The sequence below is a fragment of the Phoca vitulina genome, unplaced genomic scaffold (genome assembly GCF_004348235.1).
Source record: "Phoca vitulina isolate PV1807 unplaced genomic scaffold, GSC_HSeal_1.0 scaffold15, whole genome shotgun sequence".
NCBI lineage: Eukaryota > Metazoa > Chordata > Mammalia > Carnivora > Phocidae > Phoca > Phoca vitulina.
Window position 1 is genome coordinate 26,979,950 of NW_022589718.1, and position 24,285 is coordinate 27,004,234.

The following is a 24,285-nucleotide window of genomic DNA, read 5'->3' on the forward strand; positions in this document are numbered from 1 at the left end:
CATCTAACACTAGCATCCGATTCCCCGGCGTCTAACACTAGCATCCCATTCCCCGGCGTCTAACACTAGCATCCAATTCCCCGGCGTCTAACACTAGCATCCAATTCTCCGGCGTCTAACATTAGCATCCCATTCTCTGGTATCTAACACTAGCATCCCATTCCCCGGTATCTAACACTAGCATCCAATTCTCCGGCATCTAACACTAGCATCCCATTCTCTGGTATCTAACACTAGCATCTCATTCTCCAGCGTCTAACACTAGCATCCGGCGCACGATACATTCTTACTGAACGAACACCGTACAGAGTGAGTAAATGAAAGCCAGGAAGTCAGCGGGAAAATGGGAAGTGCTTGATGTCCCAAGGGCAAGCACCAAATTCCCAGCTCATCAGCGCCTAGGAGGGTTGAAATAAATTCATAATTTGCAAATCAGTGTGCCTCTGGGACACCACACGTAACGACTTTCCTTTTCTTTAAAGACTTGCATTTTCTTTTAGGTGCTGTAACCACTTTTGGAAAAAGCACCTCCCTTGAGGCTGGTGTTGCTTGGACCAGTCCCAAGTGGGACTGACTAACTAGGCCTGTGGGAACACCTCCGTGTGAAGGAGAATGAAGTATATTTTACAAATTACATTAAAAAAGCAGAATTCTTTATTAAATTAATAAGGCATCAGTGAGCTAATCTTTTTTTAAAGATTTTATTTATTTATTTGATAGAGAGCAAGCACGAGTGGGGGTCAGAGGGAGAGAGAGAAGCAGAGACCTGCTGAGCAGGGAGCCCGATGATGTGGGGCTCGATCCCAGGACCCTGGGACCATGACTGAGCCAAAGACAGATGCTTAACCTGCTTAACCGACTGAGCCACCCAGGTGCCCCTAAGTGAGCTCATCTTGAATTGCATATGCACATACAGATTGGTAAGCTGCAGGGTGTTACCTTTCTCACTAGCTCTAAATTACAAATAACCCCTGCCTAAACTCATTCCTCTGGGTCTTAAAGGTTTATCCAGTCATCCTGACTAGGTGTTGGTTCACGTAGTTGTGTGATGCTTCCGGATACTCAGCCATTTTGTTTCCCCGGATTAGAACACTCTTGAAATCTCTTTTGTTACTTTGACTCTAACAATCCAGTTTAAAAACCGCATCTGTGAGTAAAGAATGTTCTTCCAATCCCTCCGGGCAGCCTTGGCTTGCCTTTGCTAGAACTTGGTTCCTTTTTCCCTTTCCTAGAGCTGGAAATAGAAAGAAGTCTTCCTTCTAACCGATGCTTGCCTTACATTCACTAAGTACTTAAAAATTTATTAACTATCCCTTTAGATAAACTACAAGTTTGTTCAGCTTTTGCTGTTTATATATTGCTTTTCATTATGAGGCTCAGAGATGGGAAAATCTTAGTTTATATAAGACTTAAATTCTTAAAATAGGTTTAACCTGAGCAAAACCTAGTTTTTAGCCAGAGATACAATGTGGTATTTCTTTACATTAACATTTTTCTCAGAAGTTTAATTTTTTAATATTTATTTATTTATTTGGGGGGGTCTCACTTTACGAACTGCAGATTTACCAAACTTTGGGATGAACCAAGGTCTGGGAAATGTGTTCTGAAGTGTGTGCATGTGTATGTTTGAGATGGGATAGTGATGGATGGGAGGGATGCTAAGTGAGGAGTTGGGGTGATTTGAAGCATGTGGATGGTACCCCCAATCATCTTATCTTCTTCACAGACTGCCTTCCCCAACCCTGGGAGAGAGTTTGTCACATGAGTTCTGCATTTGCAGCCCCTAGACATTCTGAAAGCAGTCCAGGCCCTTGGAATATAGGCAAGGGGCTTTCTCTGGGAGGCTGAGAAACTAGGGTAGCCAGGGGGTGGGGGCCGCTGAAGCTGCTTTTATTTTGATAACATGGATGAGCCCGAGATACTGGAGACGCTCTGGAAAATACCCAACTGTGGATCTTCAGTTCTGCGATTGTTAAAAAACAAGAAGTTCCCCTTCACTGGTTGTCAGTGTGCAATTTCTTGTCCTGTTATCCAACGATCCTTTAAAATGGTTGGTGTACATAACTCAGTCTTAGAGTAAATCATTGGATAATCACTGTGTCAAAGGGGAGTTGCACACATATGAGGCTATCAGATTTAGACAGTTACATGATTAAAGAGGGAATTCAACACTTTTGGAAGCTGCATTTACTCACTCTTGAACCATTATGGAGCAATTTAACACATCTAGAACATTAATTTGCTAAATGGAACAACACACTGAAAGGGTTAATGTAGGCTTGCAACTGTTGAAACACTGCAGATTATCCTGAGAAAATCTGAGAAATTTTCTATTACGTTATATACCGAGATCTACTGAAAAAATCTGACTAACCTGTTTTTATTTTTGCTGGGATTTTTTTCAAGTACTATGAATAACATACAAACACCCTATTCCGCTTTCTGTTTTCAAACCTGGACAGAACTAACTATATCTTAAAACTAGACTGCAGGGTGCCTGGGTGGCTCAGTTGGTTAAGCAACTGCCTTCGGCTCAGGTCATGATCCTGGAGTCCCAGGATCGAGTCCCACATCGGGCTCCCTGCTCAGCAGGGAGTCTGCTTCTCCCTCTGACCCTCCCCCTCTCATGCTCTCTCTCTCAAATAAATAAATAAAATCTTAAAAAAAAACTAGACTGCAGAAGAAAATTAGAATAAGTCGAGTATTAATAAAAGCATTGCTTTTGTAGAGCTCAGGTTAATGTTTGAAATGTATGGCAACCACTTTCTTCAAAGGCCTGCACATTTCTTTCTTTATTTCTTTTTTTTTTTTTACTGATGTCCCTGGGAATACACATTCTGGTTAAAAATTTAAAGCAAAATTATTAAACAATTAAACAAAATAGCAAACACGGAAATCAACCGTAGTGTTTCCCCATGATTTTAAGTGATCTGATAACATCTCTTAAAAATCCTTCTCCATGTCTTAAGTGTTTCCTTCCATGAACAAAGTAAGCAGAGAACAGACAGAGGTTAGCGGAGGGGAGGTGGGTGGGAGGATGGGGGAGCCAGGTGATGGGGGCCGAGGGGGGCACTTGTCGTGAGGAGCCCCGGGTGTTGCATGCAAGTGTTGAATCACCGCATTGTGCACCTGAAACCAATATTATACGGTATGCTAACTACCTGGAATGAAAACAGAAACTTAAAAAAAAAAAAGAAAAAGAAAAAAGAAAATAAAGGGTGGGGGGGGCGGTACCACTGTTAGACACGTATTTATAAAATGGGCTTTGATTTTAACGCAGTTTCTGACAGAAACAGCCCGGCAACGTGGTTTCCGGGCTTGAGTGTTCAGGCTCGGATATCAGCTGCCCGTCACAGGGAAGGCGGTTCTCTCTGTTTTGGCCTGTGGCAGATGCCTGTCCGGTGTCCCTGACATCACAAGCTCCTGTGGTAACACACGTGAGGAGGACACACCACGGCACGGATGCCAGGCTGTTTAGACAAGATTTGGTGTCAACGGGCACGGACGCATCTCTTCTCATTTGGAGTAACTGTCACTGAGTTTTCCAAATTACCTGCGCCTTCCATGCACTAGGCTGAGTCTGTGCTCCAGACCCTCTTTACCCTGCCCGTCTCCTCTCCTCTCAGATCCCTCTTGGATACTTTCCCAGTCCCAGAACTGATGTCAGTGGGAGTGATGGCTTTGCCATGGGCGCAGAGGTAAGTTCATTATCAAGAAATGGTTCAGAAGCTCATTCTGAAATTGCTAAGCTTGGATGAGGGATGATACAGCACCCAAATGAGAAGCTAGAGACCCAGATATACCTACATAAATGTGTAAAAGCTGAAATTCATTTATTTACTCTCTGCATCTGAATATAGCTCACGAAAGATCACAGAGTCAGCTCCACAAATACAAAGCTCTAAACACCCCGAGTCCCAAGATAGAAAAACTACCATCAACCTGCTGGTGTATCTGTACACATCAGTCAGGACTCACAGCATTTAAAAAAAAAAATGTTGTCTTCTTTAACCAAACAGAAGAGCATCAGAAAGCTATGCCCAAACAGTTTGTCTTTTCTGGGGGTGAGCAAGCAGAGAACTGTGAAATGCCATTTACTATTCAATAATTTATTCTATTGCCCCATTTCAATACACCGGATTTGCTTTTGTGTGCATTCAAGCGTAAGAACTGTGGTTTCGCTTTGGGTCTGAACGTTTCAAATAATACATTTTTAGCAGGTGAGATCTTTTTGACCATCCTGGAATTATTCTAGCTAAGGAACTGTCATATGTGATCATTGTTTTTAAAAGGTGTGAAGACCAGCATGAAACAGTCCCTAATACTAAGGGAAGGGAGTAACGAGGCTTATCCCAGTGTCCTCACACGAGGGGGGCCCCATTAGCTAGTTGGACATCCTTTGTACTGCCTGGCAAGTCAATGGAAGAGGAGATCTTGGACGAGATGGCTTATTCAATCAGTAACACAGAGTTAGTTCACGAAACAGATCAGTCTACCTCCGAGATTTCAAAGCTGAGTTACAAACCCTCTGCTGCCTACTGCCGTCTTCCTATCATCCCGTCCAGCAGCACGTCTAAGAATACTGGCCACTCCTCTAACAAGTCACAATAGGGACATAATCATGGCAAGCAGCAAGGAGAGAAACTGGGGCCAAGGAGAAGATGCTACCTCTAGTTTTTGAAATGAAGGTTCTTGTACTTTGGAAACTATCTGTGTACCCTAAAAAATCACCCTATTTTATTGGTGACTGATAAGAATCTCAATTTGGGAACTGGGTTTTCTCTTCCTAGAATCATCCTTTCTGATCGCAGGTACAACGATGTACTTCAATTGCACCTTCCTGGGACACATTTTCTGTCTTTCCTCCAAGCTGACTCCTTAACACCAATATTTCAGAAGACAGTGCCAGCCAGATGAAGTAATTTTTTCATGAACTATTTTACTAATACACCGACTGAGGAAGTCCTGATCGTACAAAGCAAACGAAACTTTTATTCTGTACTCAGAGCAGTACTGGGGTACATTACTGGTAAACTGAAGTTTGTACTGAGAAAAAAGGAATACAATTAAAACATATAAGGTAAGTAATTGAGCTAATTCACTTTTAAAATTTCCTTGGTAGAGAGGACAGCAACTGTACTTTAATCAGTAGGCAGATTTACCGATTCTCGGGTCTTCTGCGAGCTGTTTCTGTCCTAGAAAGCTTTTAATTTCAAGGCTTTTAAGGCACTAGGCTAGGAAGAGAGCCGGACATGTACAGGTGGGAATTTGGGCCGAAAAGTTTAATTTCCCTTTGCGAAGGAGGAATTTGTGCAGAAAGATGATTATAAAGCCTGTATCCGCTCTAGGGACTGGGGTCATGAAAGTCACAGAAAACAGGTGTTTTTCAGTTGGGAATGGTGATCCTCCCCCCACCCCCAATCTCGTTGTGGTTTTCGTAGAATTCTGACCATTGTCAAACCTCCCATATCGCTTCTTCATGAAATCACCAAATACCCTTCTGAGGTCTAACCTAGACACGCAGTACTGCACAGATACGAAGGGGAATGGGACAGATACTACTAGCATCCTGGGCGTGCGCTGGCTCATCAACGACGTCGACCACCAGGGAGAGCTGGCAGGGAATTCAGACTCCCCTGCTGCGCGCCCCCGCCCCCCAGCACCGTCACCCAGTCACGTGCCCAAGCCAGGAGGTAGTAAGCAGAAACTCTCGTCAAGACTCTGATGGGTGAGACAGGGGTTAAGCTTACCCACCCACAGCTGCCAACCGACGCAGACAATCACGCTGTTCTGTGTCAACAGAGCGGGCTATCGGAGGGGCCGCCTGCAAATGGCACTCCCCTCCCTTCTTTTGTGCGCTTACTTCTGAATGTGTTTTAAAGTTTCTGAAGCTTAGGGGCACCTGCGTGGCTCAGCCGGTTAAGCAGCTGCCTTCGGCTTAGGTCATGATCCTAAGGTCCTGGGATCGAGTCCTGAATCGGGCTCCTTGCTCAGCGGGGAGCCTGCTTCTCCCTCTGCCTGCCATTCCCCCTGCTTGTGCTCTCTCTCTCTCTCTGATGAATAAATAAATAAAAAAACTTTAAAAAAATAAAAAAAATTAAAGTTTCTGAAGCTTAGATAGAAGAGGTGGGCCCTTCCTCTTTCACAGCCAAAGTGTGAAAATGTATAGAAAGAAAAAAAAAAGATCATTTGTTATTCTGATATGAAGATTCTGAGTTACTTGGGTTAAGTGCCCTATTTTCGTTCTCATACTGTAACACACTGTTTTGCAAAATGCAGAAATGTTTCTTAGACATTTTTTAGTCATGTCTTTTGCTGCAGACATCTAGAGAACAAGTGATGAAAGCATAGTTTTTAAAAAGCAATACTTCTGTTAATTTTATTAGAGAAATGATTTTTCAAGCACTGGTTTACTAAACCACTACATTCTTAAATTATAACCCCAATATATGTGAGTGTATTTATATGTATAAATATATGCAGGTTTATATATGGAAAAATATTTTAATGATGGGTTTGGTAATAAGTTGCCTTTATTTAGCTTATTTAGATATGACTTAATAGTTATACTTTAAATATGATGTGTAATGAATTTGTATTGGTGAAGATATGATTGTGATGTATTTAATTACAAATTTATTCTTTAAAACAATGCTTGCCCCGGGCGCCTGGGTGGCTCAGTTGGTTAAGCGACTGCCTTCGGCTCGGGTCATGATCCTGGAGTCCCGGGATCGAGTCCCACATCGGGCTCCCTGCTCAGCGGGGAGTCTGCTTCTCCCTCTGACCCTCCTCCCTCTCATGCTCTCTGTCTCTCATTGTCTGTCTTGCAAATAAAAAAAAAAAAATCTCATAAAATAATGCTTGCCCCTTATAGTCACGAGATTGGCTTGCCAATTCAACCTCTACTTTTGTTGCTGTGCTGATTCTGAACTAAGTTTGGGGTTCTTGGAGAGTGTCTGCTACTGGAGAAATATAGGTTTTTGTGTGCCACACTTTTAAAAAAAAGGCAAAAATCCTGAATTTGTTTATACCAGTCCAGATCAACTCTACCAATCGAGTATATCCCTTTCTCTAATTTTTCCAAACTTGATTAAAATTCCTTTGTAGGTCACGAGTAAACCCTATCTGCTGCAAGAAGTTCATGTGTCAGCAGTAACCCAAACGATAAACTTCTATGCAGTGTCAATTCCCGGAACAAATAAGGACACATTCAAAAGTGGCCCACAGAGCAGAGCTTGAGTCCTAGACTGTACTAAAAACTTATTGCTCTATTTTTTTTTCCTCCCTGCTTTGAACTAAACCGAAACCCTACCAACGCCACCATCATTTCCTGAAGGTCTTATAATCAGAGCAGCTCTCCTGCCCAGTCTCATCTGATGGTAGCACTTTTCCTACACTCTTTTTTGCCTCTTTGGCAATATAGCCTGCTATCACTTTGAAAATGGTGCAAAGGAAGTGCTTTCCATTAACTTCCAATTTATTCCTTTCCTATTGCGATCCTAAAATGAGCAAAAGGAATGCTAAGAACAGAATTTTAATGTAATTCAATTGAAAAGGTTTGTTCCTCTGACAAAATCACGCTGCTGGGGAACATTCATTTTATTAAAAGGGAAGCTGTCAAAAAAGAAAAGCAATTCAAGCTACAGGAGAACTCAGCTTTATGTATAAGATCCATTCCCGAAAAGTTGTACGGAAAATATTTGTATATTGGATCATTTTTTTCCTACCGACTTTTATTATAATTTTAGAGGTATACTCCTACAGAAAATACTTCTGCTTCAGCATATCATTGTAAAAATCACACCAAGGAACTCAATATTCATTTCAAGGACTATTTTCCATTTGTCAACATGCCATCTCTGTACATCTAATTTCCCCTTATGGTTTGTGTGATGTTAGTGAAGTGAACAGTAATCGAAAATGATTTTACCTATGCGTTCACTGCAAAGTACATATCCCATAAAATATACAATGGCCGATTCTCATTTCATTCTGACTGACCTCACAGAATGTGACTGTTCAAACAGCACCCCGCCTGGGCCACTACTCACATATTTAGTAGAAGAATATCCTGCCAGCATGAAACTCATGCTTTTTCATACGCCTTCCACAGCAACCAGCACTTGCTGATTTGCATTTAGTGGAAACGTCCTTTTAAGTGCAGTTTAGATTCTCCCATAACTGATTATAAAAAGTCAAGGCCTTCTACTGGATAGGAATGACATCGGCAGCATTGATATAAACTGCCAAATTCATCGTGAATGTTTTTAAAGGTCCTCTTCAGTGACAGCTTTCTCACAGGGGCAAATGTAAACCCAAAGCGTTTATACCAAAAACCAAAGCTGTAGCGTATTTCTCCCAAATGTTTGCTGCTAATAGATTAGGTCTGCGTGAAGGAAAATGTTAATCCTTAAGCAGAAGCAGACTGACAGGGAGGCCAATGACGTGGAAGCTTTAGAACCTCTCATTACGCGGGTCCCTCCTTTGGTCTAATTTTGTCTTCTTTTTCAGAAAGCAAGGGATCCCCAAATTATAGAAGCTCCCGCTCCCCCCAGACCTGGCCACCTGCCCTTGAGATTGTATCATTATTTTTAGATTACATTACTCTTATCACAGCATTTTATAATCAGAGCAGAATTTGGATATACTTACTCAAAAAATGTTGTCCATCCAGTCTCATCGCTTTTAGTGGCTAAAAGGCCACTATTGCCGTGGTAAGTAAACAAAACTAATTCTAGTCCTTGAGCGGTCATGCTTTTTAAACATCCATTTGTTCCTATTGTCAGCCATATGACTTGGTTATCTGGAGACACCACTCGAACTGGCATCCGATTCGGGTCCCGTCTGATTCTGAGAGTATTGCCGTTGCTGTCTGTCACAGCTGTTACATCGTTATCGTTGCTGTAGCTAAAGTTGTACAGGTAATCACCAGTGACTAAACTTACAGTATACTGGTGAGTGCCATTGATGTCAAAGATATAGAGCTCCTGGTCAGTTGGGGAGGCCACTTCGTAGAAGTTCATAGAGTTAAGGAAGGGCTTGTTCTTCGACACGGCCCGGATCCGGATGTTGCCCAGGTCCGCGATGTACAGGGTGCCATCAGGGGAGGCGGCCAGCGAGGACGGCGCACTGAGCTTGGCGTCTTTGGCGTACCCATCTCCGCTCTGGTAACAGTCGCAGTTGGCATCATTTTTGCAGTCACACTCGGAAGGTATCCCCGCCACCAGCGAGATCTCCCCGTCCGTGGTGACCTGCCTTATCCGGTTAATTTTCTTCTCGTCGGTTTCCGTGATGTACAGGACCCCGCTGTACGACACGGCGATGGCGGTGGCGGATTCCAGGGTTGTCTGGACCGCGTGCTTTCCCACGGAATATTCCACCCCCGGGACCTGGCAGTGCATGGGCCGTCCAGCAGCGATGCGCACTTGGCGGTTCTCAGTGATCTGCAGGACTACGTTATTATCCAGGACATAAATGGAGTTATCCATAGGGTTAATGGCGAGGTCAGTGGGCCACTCCAGACGCACCTTAATAAAAAAAGAAACGGCCTGGTTAGTCCGTTACTGTGTGGCAGTTAATTTGCCAGGGGAGTAAATTAGAACCATTCAAGGAAATTACCCTTAATTTGATAAACTGTTTTAAAACAAATTGTTTTCTGGCATAGCTACTGTAAAATAAACTTAAACATTTCGAGGGGAGACAAATGGAGGAAATAACATTTTAGTTAAAAAGACAGCTCACTGGGAGATTTGCACGTTATAGCCAACGAGCAAACGAACCTCTAAGCAGTGAGTTAACAGGTATCAATGAGATATGAACACATATGTTCCTTCAGCTATAATAACCACCGAACGTCGAGGCTTTCTAGGTTATGAATACATTAGTGTTCTATTGTGTTTTCAATCAGGCCAACAGTAAAGTTCCTCATGCTAAATATAAGTCCCGTGGGACTAATCATAGTGGGTTCTCTCTACTACTTAAAGAGCTCGTGCAATCAAAAGATTAGAGATTTAAGCTGTTTTGTTCTTTCTGGAATATCTGCCTGTTGCTACTTTACTGGTATTTTATTACGAATGCTTTAGCGTTTCTTCGTGCTAATTGTTCTGTAATCTCATTGAATTCATCAAACGCAGAACGATAGAAGAAAACAGCTTTTTATTAGCTCCTGAGATACATTTAGATGGAACAGCTTTAATACCACGAACGCCGCACACGTACATCCAGTTTAATATGGGGCCATCACAGACTACTGACCTAGTCAACCGAGACGCTCAGAGGGAAAACAAACAATGCAGCTTAAGATTTTAACTACCTGGCTGATGTGCATGCTGGTGTCACAAGTTAAAGGTCTGGCTGAAGTCAGATCGTTAGAGCCCAGGAGAGTTGATATGATCCCATTTTGATCAACTTTTCTGATCATGGTTCCATCAACAAAGTAGATCAATCCATTCTTATCAATCGCCATTCCTTTTCCAAGAGAAGTAAGCATGACCAACTTTTCAAACGGGATTCATTTTTAGGCCCATCGTTAAATTCAACATTCAACGCCAGAGATACCATGGGTGATAGGTACCAGGTAAGGTTGTAGATTGCAAATACATTAGGAAAAACCCAACAGAGGCGTTTATAAAAACACAAATCTATGTAAAATGTAATAAAGAAATAACTGAAATTTGTAAGAATCTCCACTTAGTGTATGAATCATATAGGCGCTCCCTGCATCCTAAATATAAAATTATAACTTCTGTATAATGCTGTTGTCTATCAATTATAGAAACAGGTCAAGTTCTTTTACTCTGAACTTAGAATAACTGTATTCTAACAAAAATAGATCTGAGCCAAGGTTAGCGTTTCGTTGACCTTGTTACAATGAAATTTGCTATTATGAATAATTCAGTACAACAAATGCTTTTTTTCCAGTCCTTGTTCACATAATAGTTGCTAGCTATAATGAAAAAAAAAAAAAAAGCCCCAAACCAAAAAACACTGTAATGAATGGCATAATACATGAGCAAGGAGTCAGTCCCAAGTGGTTTAAAAGCTAGAAACCTTTATCACATAGAATTTTAGCCCTTGTTACCTCTAGAAATTCCTCACAGCAAGCATTTTTTCCCATGGCATAGAAACAAAAGTTTAATAGCTCCAGACTGGGTGAGGACTAATAGCGTTGCTTAGTGATGGTTTTTAAAGAGGCCTGGGACTCATTCATGACAAAGAGATTCCAGGACAATGAAAGAATCTGGACACTTCCTTGAAGTTTAACAGGATGTGACCTGCATAATATGGACTAGTTGCTTTATTCTTTGAAAAGTTGAAAAAAAATGATATGATAAAAAATGCCACGAACCCAATATTTACTGTAAAATCAACTTAGGATTCTGGCAGTTTCTCGCTTCACGGCTTTTAAAAACACTGGATGTGAAACAGCTTTCTAGAACAGAGTTGAGGGTAAAATGTTAGACTCAGCATTAAACACAATCAGGCACTAACTGGGTTTTCTACATATATATTTTTTTTAATAAAAAGGAATCCTCAAATCGATAAATGCCAGTACCTTTGGGACTCATGAGTGTCGCTTCTACAGCCTTCCCCCCATCTCCACATCTGGCTTCATCGAATGGAAGGCACTGCTCCCCGGTCCCAGCGACCACTTCAGCATTTTTAGTCAAATCTTTTGTACCCGTAAGTGACTTTGGGCGATAAATTCTGCGGGTGTTCGTGTCAGAAACATACAGATCTCCTGTGACTGGATCTGTTGCCAGGTAGTATCTATGAGCTGGGTTGCTGCTGAAAAAAAAATAAAGGATCATACGTAAACATCCCAAGACAGTTACTCCTAACACACGGGGGAGAATTAACAGCAAAACAAAACAGATCATGAAGAACTGATTATAAACCGAAATCCATTATTAAAGATTGGAAAATGAACAGCGTATTTAGTAACGACTTCAAAGAATGACTGAGAAGAATTGAAAGCGAACTCTGATAGGACTGTTGTCCTTCCCTGCTTGTGGTGGAGGATTTAATTTATTAAATTTATTAAAACAGCCACCTTGAAAATAATCCCCTGTAGAAGGCAATATGCTTTTAGCCTAAAACAAAGAGAGAAGCAAGTTCTCTAAAATCCTTTTGGTTTGATGAAAAGCCATTAATAAATTGCCCTTGAGTGACAGACATGAAGTTTATTCCGGGGGGAGGGTGTGTCTGTCCAACTCCAGGGAAGTAGAAATGATTCCACTCACACCTCATCACAGGGAATTCTCCTGTTTTGCTACAAATCCAAATCACACGAACACTTGCCCCCACAAAAGGTAGCATCGTGTCTGTCCTGGGTGCTCTAGCATCATCCAGAAAGGCGATCTGATGCAGTTATGACGTTTGTCTGGAGCTAGGGGGTGAAATACTAAAATGAGGTTACTCATGTGCAGGAGGCCGTCTCAGTTGGTGGCCCAGTGCAGTGAGCCAGAATGGTAAACCCATCAGTTTTACTTTTAAAATTGTAAATTAAGCGGCTCTGAGACCTTTCTATGAATTTGGTGAGATGTAGGCATTTTTTCACAAAATACCGTGCCTGAATTTTATACATATCAAGGAATGCAAATGTAAACATCATCAAGGACTGGACAAACTATGACACTTAGCTGGAATGAGAAAGTTAATCTCCTGATAAACACTCAACACCACGTTCTTAGGGTTAGTGTAATTTTGTACATGGTGCAAATAATGCCTTCTGGAAAAAAAATTTCCAAAAAGAGTTAAAACAATATGGTGTCCCCATAAAGATGTCAACAGATAAGAATCCATCAGATTGCACATTATCTTGATGATAAACTTGCTTTACTAACTCACTTTCTCTCATTCTCTCTACACACACACACACACACACTTTTATTCTTGTTTCCATTTATTTTATCTGTGAACATCTAAAAAATGTAATAACAATCGAACTATATGAAAATGTTGATTCTAAATAATGATGTAGGAGTCTTCTCATTACTATTAGGTTCTAACGAGACAATTCTCACTACTTAATGCTCTTCCTCTTAAGTGGTGAATACATGTACTTTATGGGTCCTGTGAGAGAGACCGCTGTTAAAATAGCAAGTTCTTGGTTTCACGAGTGTGCTTCACATTGGTGGGCACACAGCTGGCCACATGTGGAATCTGCATGGAATCTTCTGGAACTCTGAAAAGGCCTATGGCTATGATGTGGATTTACATGGAAACACTGAGACACACAAAGCCTTGAATAACTTCAGGTTTCGGGTCTCCTTTCTACTCTTCAATATCTTTTAGTGACGAGACATTTTTGAGCAATAAGTCTTGAGTGGGTAAATATGTGTAAAAGGGTGAATACCGAAGCAAAGGACTCAAAGAGATACAAGTCATTTGAGGTAAAACCATTTCAGACCTACTGGGTTTTACCAAATGATCACCTTGCCATGTTAAGTGTTATTATGTCACTTTTCTAAATTGATGCCTGAAATTTTAAATGCACAGACATACTGTGTTCCTTGATGTGGTAGTTTATTACTTTGTAACTAAGTGAAAAGCTACAACATATCAATACAACCTTCAGGGCAATTTTAAGAGGTTATTTTCCCCCTAAAAACAGCCTAGTATGGACAGAGCTGGTCTTTCAGATCTACAGTTGGTGACAAGGTTGCAACTCATCCAAACTGGGTCTATTTTGAGAGACGTGACACTGGAGAGACTTCTCTAGTCTTTCCTATCTCCCCAATTATATACTAATTATAAATAGTCGGATAGCTGGTTATGAGAACACACACACACACACACACACACACACACACACACACTTCATTTTCTTGTCGGCTGTGTATCTATGAGCATGACCCCTAGACCAGACTGCTGGGGTGTGAATCAGCTTCATCACTCACTAACTGTATGAACTTGAGCAACCTATTGAACTTATCTGTGCTTCAGATTCCTTATCTGTACAGGTGATAATAACAATAGTACACATTTCATAGGATGAGCTAATACGGAGAAAATGCTTAGAACAGTGCCTTGTACATAATACACACTCAATAAGCATTAGCTATTCTTAATATTTGCTTTTGTTCTGCCCCTCTCACACTGCTCTATGTCTTTTGCCTTGTAACTCTCTACAGTAGAGGAGTGTAATATAATTATTGTTAATGACCTCAAGTATGACTAGCTTTCTGAAAATGTTACTAAGGAAAAAATAACTAGCTAAACTTGGATACGTTCAAATTTGTTTCCTTGGTCCTGCTGTTATGCTATAAGATCCTAAACTATTAAAACAATGCAGACCCTTCTTTAAACATCCACTTGGAATTGTTTCTAGAGTAATGATGATAAAGGTAAATGAATAATGCAATCCAATGTAAATTCAGTTGGAGTTAGGTATTCGTATGAAATACCTTTATAAAGCCACAAGGTCACTTTTAAGAAAATAGTATCAAGAAGTCTCTCTCGCTTTCACATGTACAAAGGGTGTAAAGGTACCAACTCCAGGAGAGCAGGCCAGGGTCTTTTTGTTTCTCAGTGTTGAAGTATGATCATCAATCGTTCCTCTGAATTTTCAGAGCCATATGACTTGGTCTTCAAATACATATGGTTTGGCTCAAGGACAAAGACCTTTGTTTGGGGTACTCTGGGAATATTCAGTAATTTTTCAAGTAGAGGATAATATGCAGAATTATTCATTTAAATGACATCCAAGCCCGGGGTTAGTGGGACTTAATCATGAAATCCTTTTCACCCTCTTTACAAATCTTTTCTAAAATATCTGTTGAAAAGGCTATTTATAGAAAAATCCTTCAAGAGCAACTTCTAGGAGACAGTTTCAAAAATAAAGAATACTAATTCAATTTTTCAGTCCAAAGATGTATAAAAACAAAGCAAAACTTAGATCATGATCTCCCCATCTATTTAACCCACTTATAAACTATATAGAACTGTACAAAATGAAAAGTGAAAGGACTCTCCCTTGCACCTTATCTCCAATATTTCATGATAAAAAAAGCATCTACCCTAAAAGACTTATCTATTTATAGACATACACATATGTCTATAAATACATTTTGCACAAAAGCTGTTCTGCACCTTGCCTTTTTCATTTAATAGCGTATAAGGGAAAATTTTAATACTGAGCTGTTCTAACTATATAAATCATGGCTTTACAATAAAGGAGAATAAAAACTTCAGGACCCTGATGAAGATGATATAAAAAAAAGGGGTGCTTGGTTGGCTCAGTTGGTTAATCATCTGACTCTTGATTTTGGCTCAGGTCGTGATGGAGCCCCGTGTCAGTCTCTGCACTCAGCAGGGAGACTGCTTGAGATTCTCTCTCTCCCTCTCCCTCTGCCTGCGTGCGTTCTCTCTCAAATAAATAAATAAAATCTTAAAAGAAAAGAATTATATAAAAATTATACATGATTTTTAGGGGTGCCTGGGTGGCTCAGTCGTTAAGCGTCTGCCTTCGGCTCAGGTCATGATCTCAGGGTCCTGGGATCGAGCCCCGCATTGGGCTCCCTGCTCCGCGGGAAGCCTGCTTCTCCCTCTCCCACTCCCCCTGCTTGTGTTCCCTCTCTCTCTCTCTCTCTCTGTCGAATAAATTAATAAATAAAATCTTAAAAAAAAATTATACATGATTTTTCATGATGTGCCTCATTTTGAGAATAAAAAACAGATTTTTGAAGTGGCTGCTTGAGCTATAGGACATGAGTCCAAAAATAACGAACATTCGAGTCATAAGCTTTGCCTTTACTGACGTAGTTTTATTCCAGTGGGATAGTAATAAGAGAATGTCCGGAGTGGTGCTTACATTTGCCATTTCCTGTCCCGAAGCATCTCCTTCTTTGAAGACACAGAGATGTCTAAATCAAGCAACATATGTCAATGGTTTTAAAAAATGTCTGCCAAATGAAAGCTCTAATTTTGCACAACTCCATTGTCCAGAATAACAAATGTGGAGGAGGACAGAGTCTTGGAGAAGAGAATTTACCTCTGGACGTATTCCCCACGCAATGGTAGGAAATGAGAACTGGGTGAATTCTCCGCCGTGCAGCCTAGCATGGCAGATTAGAGCTGCTTCTTAGAGCCCAGCCCCTTCTAAATGAAAAGAGATGGATCAGTACCAAAGCACTAAAAGAAAAAAAAGGTGAGTTTGGAACCTTTCAGCTGACTGGACGCAGAGAAGCTCTGAACAATATATGGGATGGGTCTGGGGTTCAAGGACACCAGATGTAAGCAAGAGCTTTCTGACAGATTGAGCTAGTCCTTGTGCTCTGACTTCCCAAAAGCCAAAGCCCTCGAAAGGCTGGTGTGTTAGTACAAATGGGTGGAGTTTTTAGGTCAGTACCAGGTCTCATGTGGAAAATGTGAGGCTACAGTGACTGAGTGTGGCTGAACAAAACGGATGGCTTGCAGGAGTCCCTGTTCACCAGGAGAAGTACCATGGCCTTCTTGTACAATTGATTGAGATTTTCATTTCAGAGAGGTTTAGGATAATATTAAGATTTTTGACTAAGGGCAGCAAAATCAAAGCAAGTTAAGAACCTTTAATATCCTGCACCCTGATGCATCCATCCTGACTGCCTAGATTATTACGATTCCCAAGCGAAACTTCTCCATGGACACAGATCCAGCAGTAAACAGACTAGATGTGCTTATTCATTCTGTCATAATTCAACCTTCTTAGACTAGAGAAATATTTGCAAAGAACAAGCTATAGCATAGATTTCATTAGCACTTCCATCTTTTTATTGGAAATTGTGCCATAGCCCTTAGAAGACAGAAAAGAGTGAATTATATTTGTGGGTAACAATAAAATGCCTCTTTTCTGGTGACTAAAACTTTTTATACTTGCAAACAGGGCTTTGGGATGTGGTATTTCTGTGCCTGTTTGATTTAAATAATAAGTCAATAAGAAGTGCTGAATCAAGCTTTTATAATTTTCTACGATATAACTTTAATTGATTCCAGTTCACAGACCTGTGATTGACTTTTTCTTTGATCTTGTAATTGGTAATATAAAATTCACGAAGTTGATTTTTGGTCCTGCATGTTTTATTGCCTCTTAGCTGGTATTAGTTAATTAATTTAAGTTCCTTTATTTTGGAATTTTAGAGAACTGGAACAGAGATGAGCTAAAATTTACTACCTACAAAAGGAGTTTGTTAGCAAACTCATACTATAGCCATCATAAGGAGAAATGTTTAGCATAGCTAAGAGAATGTTAAATTTTAAGGATTTCAGAAGCTTCCCTTTATGTAAAAAGTTTAATATGTTGATTGATTAGTATTTATATCCATTCATTCAAGTATAGCTAGAGACTTTTATTTGATATGATATCCTGGCAGTACTTATTAAATTTGGTATGACAGAATACTCTGAATTCTAAAATAACAAGACTATGTGTTTTTATATTTATTTTGTTATTTAATATATTTTCATTAATTATGTCCCCCATCAGTCCAATTGATGAGACTGTTAATAGTATACGAAACATGGTAAAGGACCAGAATCATGCATTTTTATATATTACTTAAGCATTAATCAACTGACTACACTGTCCATTTTTGTATATTTAGACACATTTTTCAATTTCCTTTTCCTCCAATCATCTGTCCCTAAGCCCTTCATGACTTTGGTGCTAGCCTGCACAGTGGGGATAAGGTAAGAGCCCGCAGGATCCTATCAGCTAAGACGAGGAAGATAACAGGCAAATAGGAAGAAACATATGAAAATAATTTTATTTTTTAAGCTAAATAGAGAAGCTCCAGTGAGTTGACATATTTTGCTTTTATGAAGTCAGTTTTGATTAATTAGTTATTGAGCAAACGGAATCCCTATTTTTGTCATCTCTTTTCTACATCTTTCTCTTCCTTATCACCCTTATACAGTGTGTTCATTTTCTGCCTTCCTTTATTTTACGGGTGGATTTTCTTCATTGCCAGCCATACTCATTTAGGTACCTAGCATCTCATGGTTTCAGCCAACAGCTTTCTAAATGACCCTCAAGTCATCTTGAACACTGATAATCAGATTCATCTTCCTCAAGGGCCATTTTGAGTATGCCGCCGTCTTGTTCAAGGTCAGAAAAATGTTGTCCACTGTCTCTGTTGTCCTACAGGACGGAAGAGCAATTCCTTACAGCACTCAAGGCCCTAAGCAATCTGGCGCTACCCTGACTTTTTACCTGTATCTCTCACTATTTCCCACACGGATCCCCTGCTCCATCCAGGTAAATCTGATTCCTCCCAGAACATGTCTTGCTCCTGTCTTTCACAAACCCCAGTAACTTCCCTTGTTCTGTATTCTTTCTTCATGACCCTCTTCCACCCCCTGCCTTTCTTCCTGTTGTTCTGTTTAAGCAGACTTCATTTTTAGACCTAGGTCAAACATCAACCTTCCAGAGAACTTTCCATTACCACACCCCTAACCCCAGTAATCTTTTCCTCCATAGAATTACTCTCACAGTATAAGCCGTGGATACAATAAAGTGCCAAAGAATACTGATCATGTTACTTGGTCTGTTACTTATATATCTTGTCTCCCCTACTAGATTGTGAGTTCTGAGAGCATGGATTTTCTTATATTACTATTTGTCAAAGTGCCCAGTACATGGGAAGTGATCAGTCAACATCAATTTAACAAGGATGAATAGCAATATAAAACCCAAACAGTGTATTTTACATGCATGGAGCATAAGGGAAATGCAGGAGCTCACATTTAGCCAGGATAACGTACAGGGGGGAAAGGTTAAGGAGGATCATGAGAGAGGGATTACAGTGAGTATCACTGCCAGACAGCCTGAGCTACTACATAATGAGCTCATATTAGAAAGTATTGTTAATAATAATGGAGCTCTAACCTCTAATCAATGTGGTTTTTTTTTTTTTTTCCCAGAGAGAGAGATTATAGCTCTAAGCAATTTGTCAAATGACTGTGAAATGAATCTAGCTTTGTGTATACCCAGGGAATTATTCCACAGAAACCTAGCCATTTAGATACATAAAAACTGGGGCGCCTGGGTGGCTCAGTCAGTTGAGCATCTGCCTTCCGCTCGGGTCATGATCCCGGGGTCCTGGGATTGAGTCCTATGTTGGGCTCCCTGCTCAGCGGGGAGTCTGCTTCTTCCTCTCCTGCTCCCCCTGCTTGTGCTCTCCATCTCTGTCAAGTAAATAAATCTTTAAAAAAAAAAAGATACATAAAAACTGGCTATGTGGTATAGTGCAATGAACATACTTTTTAGAGTGGTTCAAATCCCTGCTCCCCATTTCTTAGTTATGTGTCTTGGGGAAGAAAAGGCTTCCCCAAGGCTTCCTTGCGCCTCAATGACCTCATCTGTAATCCTGAAGGACTGCTGTGTGGATCTGCAGTAACGTGTATAAAATACCTGGCACCGAGCCTGGCATGTAATAGGCTGGTTGGTTCAAAGGGAGCTGCTTTGATAGTTCTTTATCTATTGCCTCCAGCATTTTCACATTTAGTTGGTGGACACATGTGTCTGTCTTTTTTCTTTCCTCCACAGTTACCAAGAAGGTGAGGCCAGAAAACTTCTGATATTCTGCCATGGATTCTAATAGCAGAGCTCTGCGTGCTCAGCAGTCTGGAGAAATTTAGTGTTAATCTTAGCACGTGACGGAGCTATTAGCTGAGAGCACAAGATCAATAGGGGATCTCAGGGAAGGGTCACGGGGCCATGCCTGGTCATACTGATATGCAACAGCTACTCATCTTCCGGTGGAACTTTGTCTCTTATTTCCTAGTTGTCCATCTCTACAACACAGTTCCAGTGGGCAATGTTGATGTATTCATCTTAAGGATGTCACAAAAACTATTGCTAATTTTTCCATCTGATATCATTTCATTAGATACTTTACTGGCCAAACTAGATCCAGCAGGTCCAATATGTCTAGCTTTTTTGGTGAGCTTTACTTTAAAATATATATATATATATATATATTTTTTTTTTCTTTTTTGTTGCCTTGGGGAAAGTTTTTCAGTCAAAAGTGTCCGTAACAAGCTTTTACTACACCTTCGCTAGCTAAGTATACATCGCAAATAGAATCTAAAAAACTTCTGAGCCTACATATTTGCTTCAACTGTTCATCCTTAGCTTTGAAGAAAGTATTTTCTTTCATAATACTGTCCATGAAAACATTACTTCTTAAAAGTAGTACTCAAATCTAGTAACTCTCTCAACTTGGGAAAATATAAACGACAGCATGAAGTTAACAAAGCCTAAGCATTTGGGTTCCTTTGTATGGTTCCTTGCAAGCCCAGCGAGGTCCTGGGGAACATGATCACATGATCTTAGGTTTTTAAAAACTTGCCAAAGTAAAATATTTTTTAGATTCTTTTTCTTAAACAGAATCCCCCAATTGAATAAGCCAGGATCTGCCCTGATTATTGGTCAAATTAAATGTGTCCTAAACTCTCCTACTCTGCTTCAAATTTGGTTCTGTTCAATATGGCTTAGATTATGTGAGCCAGTAACTGAAGTTTAGAAATATTTTTTGTTCTACGGACATGTTCATTATAGTATTTTTTTGTGACAAAATTTATTTTATTAACCAACTTGAAAATAGCTTTTCAGATTATATTGCATAATATAATTTGTAATACGCCACATAATAATGGTTCATATAAGCAGTTTTAATTCCTTAGATATTCTGTGATACTGAGTTTCCTCTCTCATGATGAAATGTTCTTAGAAAACAATGTCAGAGAGTCACATCAAAATGTAAAAAGGACATTTGAAAATATACAGTAACCTTTCAGGAAGATGCTTACCTATGTCTAAAATCTTTATTTCTTGGTGGAAGCAGATAAAAAAGGTGGGGGAAAAAAAGCACAGTTAGAAAAAGTTTCTAAAATATAATGAGTTGCATACTGAGATTTTAATTATTTGAATGGAAAATTGCCAACTTAAGCAGAAATAACACTGGAAATGAATTTTGTAGGCCAAGGCTTATCAAATAATTTACAGAATAGGATGATTTTAATAATCACACTTAAAGGAACAAAAGCAAAGCAACAATTTGTTACTTTAACTACTGGTATTATGGCTAATGGGTTAACCCAACTTGAAGATCCAATATTCTATGGAAAAATTATAGCCTTACTATTATGTCCCGATACTGTAGGGAAATATTTTCTCTCTTAATTTCAACCAATGTGAAATAAAAGGTTAACAACCTCTATCAAGAAGTTATTCTAAAGAACAACTAAAGGGATTTAAAAATCATAATTCTATCCTACTGAAGCACAGAAAATGCTCTGAAATCAGTGAGATATTTTATACGTTGGGTGACTTTATACTCTTTTATACATTTATGGCACAGTATATATGTATTGTGCTTTTCCCAATTTTAACCAAGAATCTAACTTCTTTTCAGGGCAAATTTTAAACATTGGGAAGATATACTTAAATAAATAAATTGGTCCATTAGACTAAACACTTTTTCTTATAAAGGCATGCTTAGCTTTGGTAAAAATCCCAAATTAAGGGGGTGCCTGGCTGGCTCAGTTGGCAGAGTATGCAACTCTTGATCTCAGGGTTATAAGTTCGAGCCCCATGTTGGGTGCAGAGATTACTTAAAAATAAAATCTTAAAAAAAAAAAAAAAAAACAACCAAATCCAAATTAAGGAAAGACATACCTTAGTTCTAAAACACTTGTTACGTTTCCAGAAGGGAATATTCGCCGAACATAGTTGAAATCCCCTACATATAGACTGCCATCGATCCCGCAAGCTAATGCAACTGGGGCCAAGAGTTTATTACCATCGGCCTGACCATTGCAACTTGGGCATGAGATGCTGCGCCTTCGGCCATTTCCCATGATGCTACTGACAACTGGAGGCTGTTGGGAGATGAACTGGTTTTCCCCGTTTCCCTTGTACAGTATACCTAGAAGACATAAAATGCATAAGAATTTTCTTGCGATAAAAAGTAGAAAGATGAAAAGTAAACACGTTCGCTCTAGATGTAACTATAATTCAGTGCTTTGTAGGTATAGCCTGGGAACACTATTTCAAGTTCTCTTGGAAAGAACAAGAACTCTATTCATTTACCTGGTGCAAAATATTTGGCAAAATATAAAGGATATATACGAAAAATGCTGTCTGTTATGAATGTAAGGGAGGGCTGGTGAAAGAAACAAAGGACTAACCAGAAAAATTAAAAGCCCAAATTGTCAACATTGACAATTCTCAAACTTGGCTACACATCGGAATGACTGGGGAACTGTAAAAGATACCAATGCTTGGATCTCATCCTGAGAGAGTCTGATTTAATTGGTCTGGGGCAGCCTTTTAAAAAACCCTCCAGATAGGGCGTCTGGGTGGCTCAGTCAGTTAAGGGTCTGCCTTCGGCTCAGGTCATGATCCCAGAGTCCTGGGATCAAGTCCCACATCAGGCTCCCTGCTCAGTGGGGAGCCTGCTTCTCCCTTGCCCTCTGCCCCTCCCCCCACTTGTGCTCTCTCTCTCTCTCTCTCTCTCTGTCAAATAAATAAACAAAATCTTTTAAAAAATCCCCAAACCTCCCAACGACCCTAATGTACAACCAAGTTTGAGAACCATGGTCTACATGTTCTCAGGGAACTTGTTATATTATTCAGGGAATAACAAGTTTGCCTAATTGCAAAATGATGTTATAATATTATATATTAATCCAATCAATAAAAATGTGCACCAAAAATACGAATTTCTTCCTTATAAGTCTATCACTGATTTTGAAAACGTTAAAAATACTTTGTGGAAAATAAAGTTAGGAAAATACATATCAAACCCCCTCTATACTACTATGCTGTCAAAGAACATTCTTCTTGCTTAGACTCTTATCTGACATGAGGATGCATACACATGCGGTTATTCAAAAATCCAAACATAACAAAACTGTTATGGAAGGGCAACTTATTATTTAAGGAGAATTCTGCTTTATGGCATGAAAGTGCCAATCATTTTAAGACACAATGCCAGTCTGCTCCATTGGGTCCTCAATGAAAATCTGAGGGAAAAAAAAATCCCAAAAGAGTTTAAACATTCTCATAGTTAGAAACTAGATTTGAGTTGCGATTCTAATTTTATTCATTTGCCATTATTGTATAGACGGCAGATCAATGGTTTCATTTTGGCTGGTCAGCTGTTTACTATACCATACATATTTCATGACACTTTGCACAGGGCGATCATCCGTATAAACCATCTGCTCCTTGGACTTTGGAGTTGTACGTATTATATATTTATTGAATGTTCTCTATTTCAAAGCAGTTCTTCAAGCCAATGCTTATACTTTTTAGCAGCTATGCTGTTAAAAGAATCAATCCATAGAAGTACAAACAGGAAACCCAAGAACGTGTTTTTTTCCTCCCACTTTGGGATAATTTTAAGGTGAAGAAGAGATCAGAATGATTATGTTCCTCTTACAGTGCACCACATTTTTAGGTGGATTCTATGGATTACTTTTTAAATGCTTTTCAAGTGATGTAATAATCACAGAAAATTTACATAAAGAAACCAGGGGAGATAAAACAGGTTTATTCAAATTTAAGGAAAAATAAGCCAAGTAAGGCTGGATCATAACACGTGAAAAGCCTTTTGCCTTGAATATTCCAAGAATACATTAATGATACCTAAGATCCTTCTTTCTGTGCTTATGTTATTTGACAATTACGGAACTATATTTTCCTGTAAGAGCCAATCCTACAAGCCAACCTACTGCTCTGCTCAGCCTGATTTATTCAGTCATTCTTTTAAGGGATTGGTCCTTCATGATTCTCCTCTATTGTGACAGAAGACAAAGATGAACATTAGAATATTTATTTCCACATCCCAGGCCTGCAAACACCTGTCACTGTCTCCATTTTGGCCTTCTCTTCCTCTTTAATACATTTCACAGTTCATCCACCTTGTCACGATTACAAATCACTTTGTTTATTCAATTAGACACATGTCACTTTGAGAAGCTGCTACTTGTCAAGCGGTTCTTGGGTAAAAATTGAAATCACAATCAGTTTACCCTGTGAATTAGGTCACCTCACATTTTAAAACAACATAGAGTTTATAATTTATAGCACTTTTTGGAGGACAGAATTTGGGGTAGCCCAGTTTCTACAGCTGACCTGATATTTTAATAAAAGCAGACTATATATTATTCTGGTAGACAGTGTGTCTGTGTGCGTATTTCTATTACATATACATACACAGAATACCTACATGTTTCTCAAATCCACCTGAATTCTGTACTCAGTTTTGGGTACCGTTACAGTGTAATTCAACACTATTA

The 24,285-nt window shown here is 39.7% G+C and overlaps 1 protein-coding gene across 3 annotated transcripts in view; it reads right to left on the reverse strand.

Moving 5' to 3' along the window:
- TENM3 (teneurin transmembrane protein 3) overlaps positions 1-24,285 on the reverse strand; it is a 2,501,300-nt gene that overhangs the window by 32,131 nt on the left and 2,444,884 nt on the right. For all 3 annotated transcript variants that reach the window (XM_032413691.1, XM_032413693.1, XM_032413692.1), the window contains 5 exons: positions 21,659-21,908; positions 20,791-20,811; positions 11,555-11,787; positions 10,313-10,467; positions 8,653-9,527 (listed from right to left, as the gene is read on the reverse strand). In XM_032413691.1, coding sequence (XP_032269582.1) covers positions 8,653-9,527; positions 10,313-10,467; positions 11,555-11,787; positions 20,791-20,811; positions 21,659-21,908 — 1,534 coding nt within the window. The remainder of the gene's footprint in view (positions 1-8,652; positions 9,528-10,312; positions 10,468-11,554; positions 11,788-20,790; positions 20,812-21,658; positions 21,909-24,285) is intronic.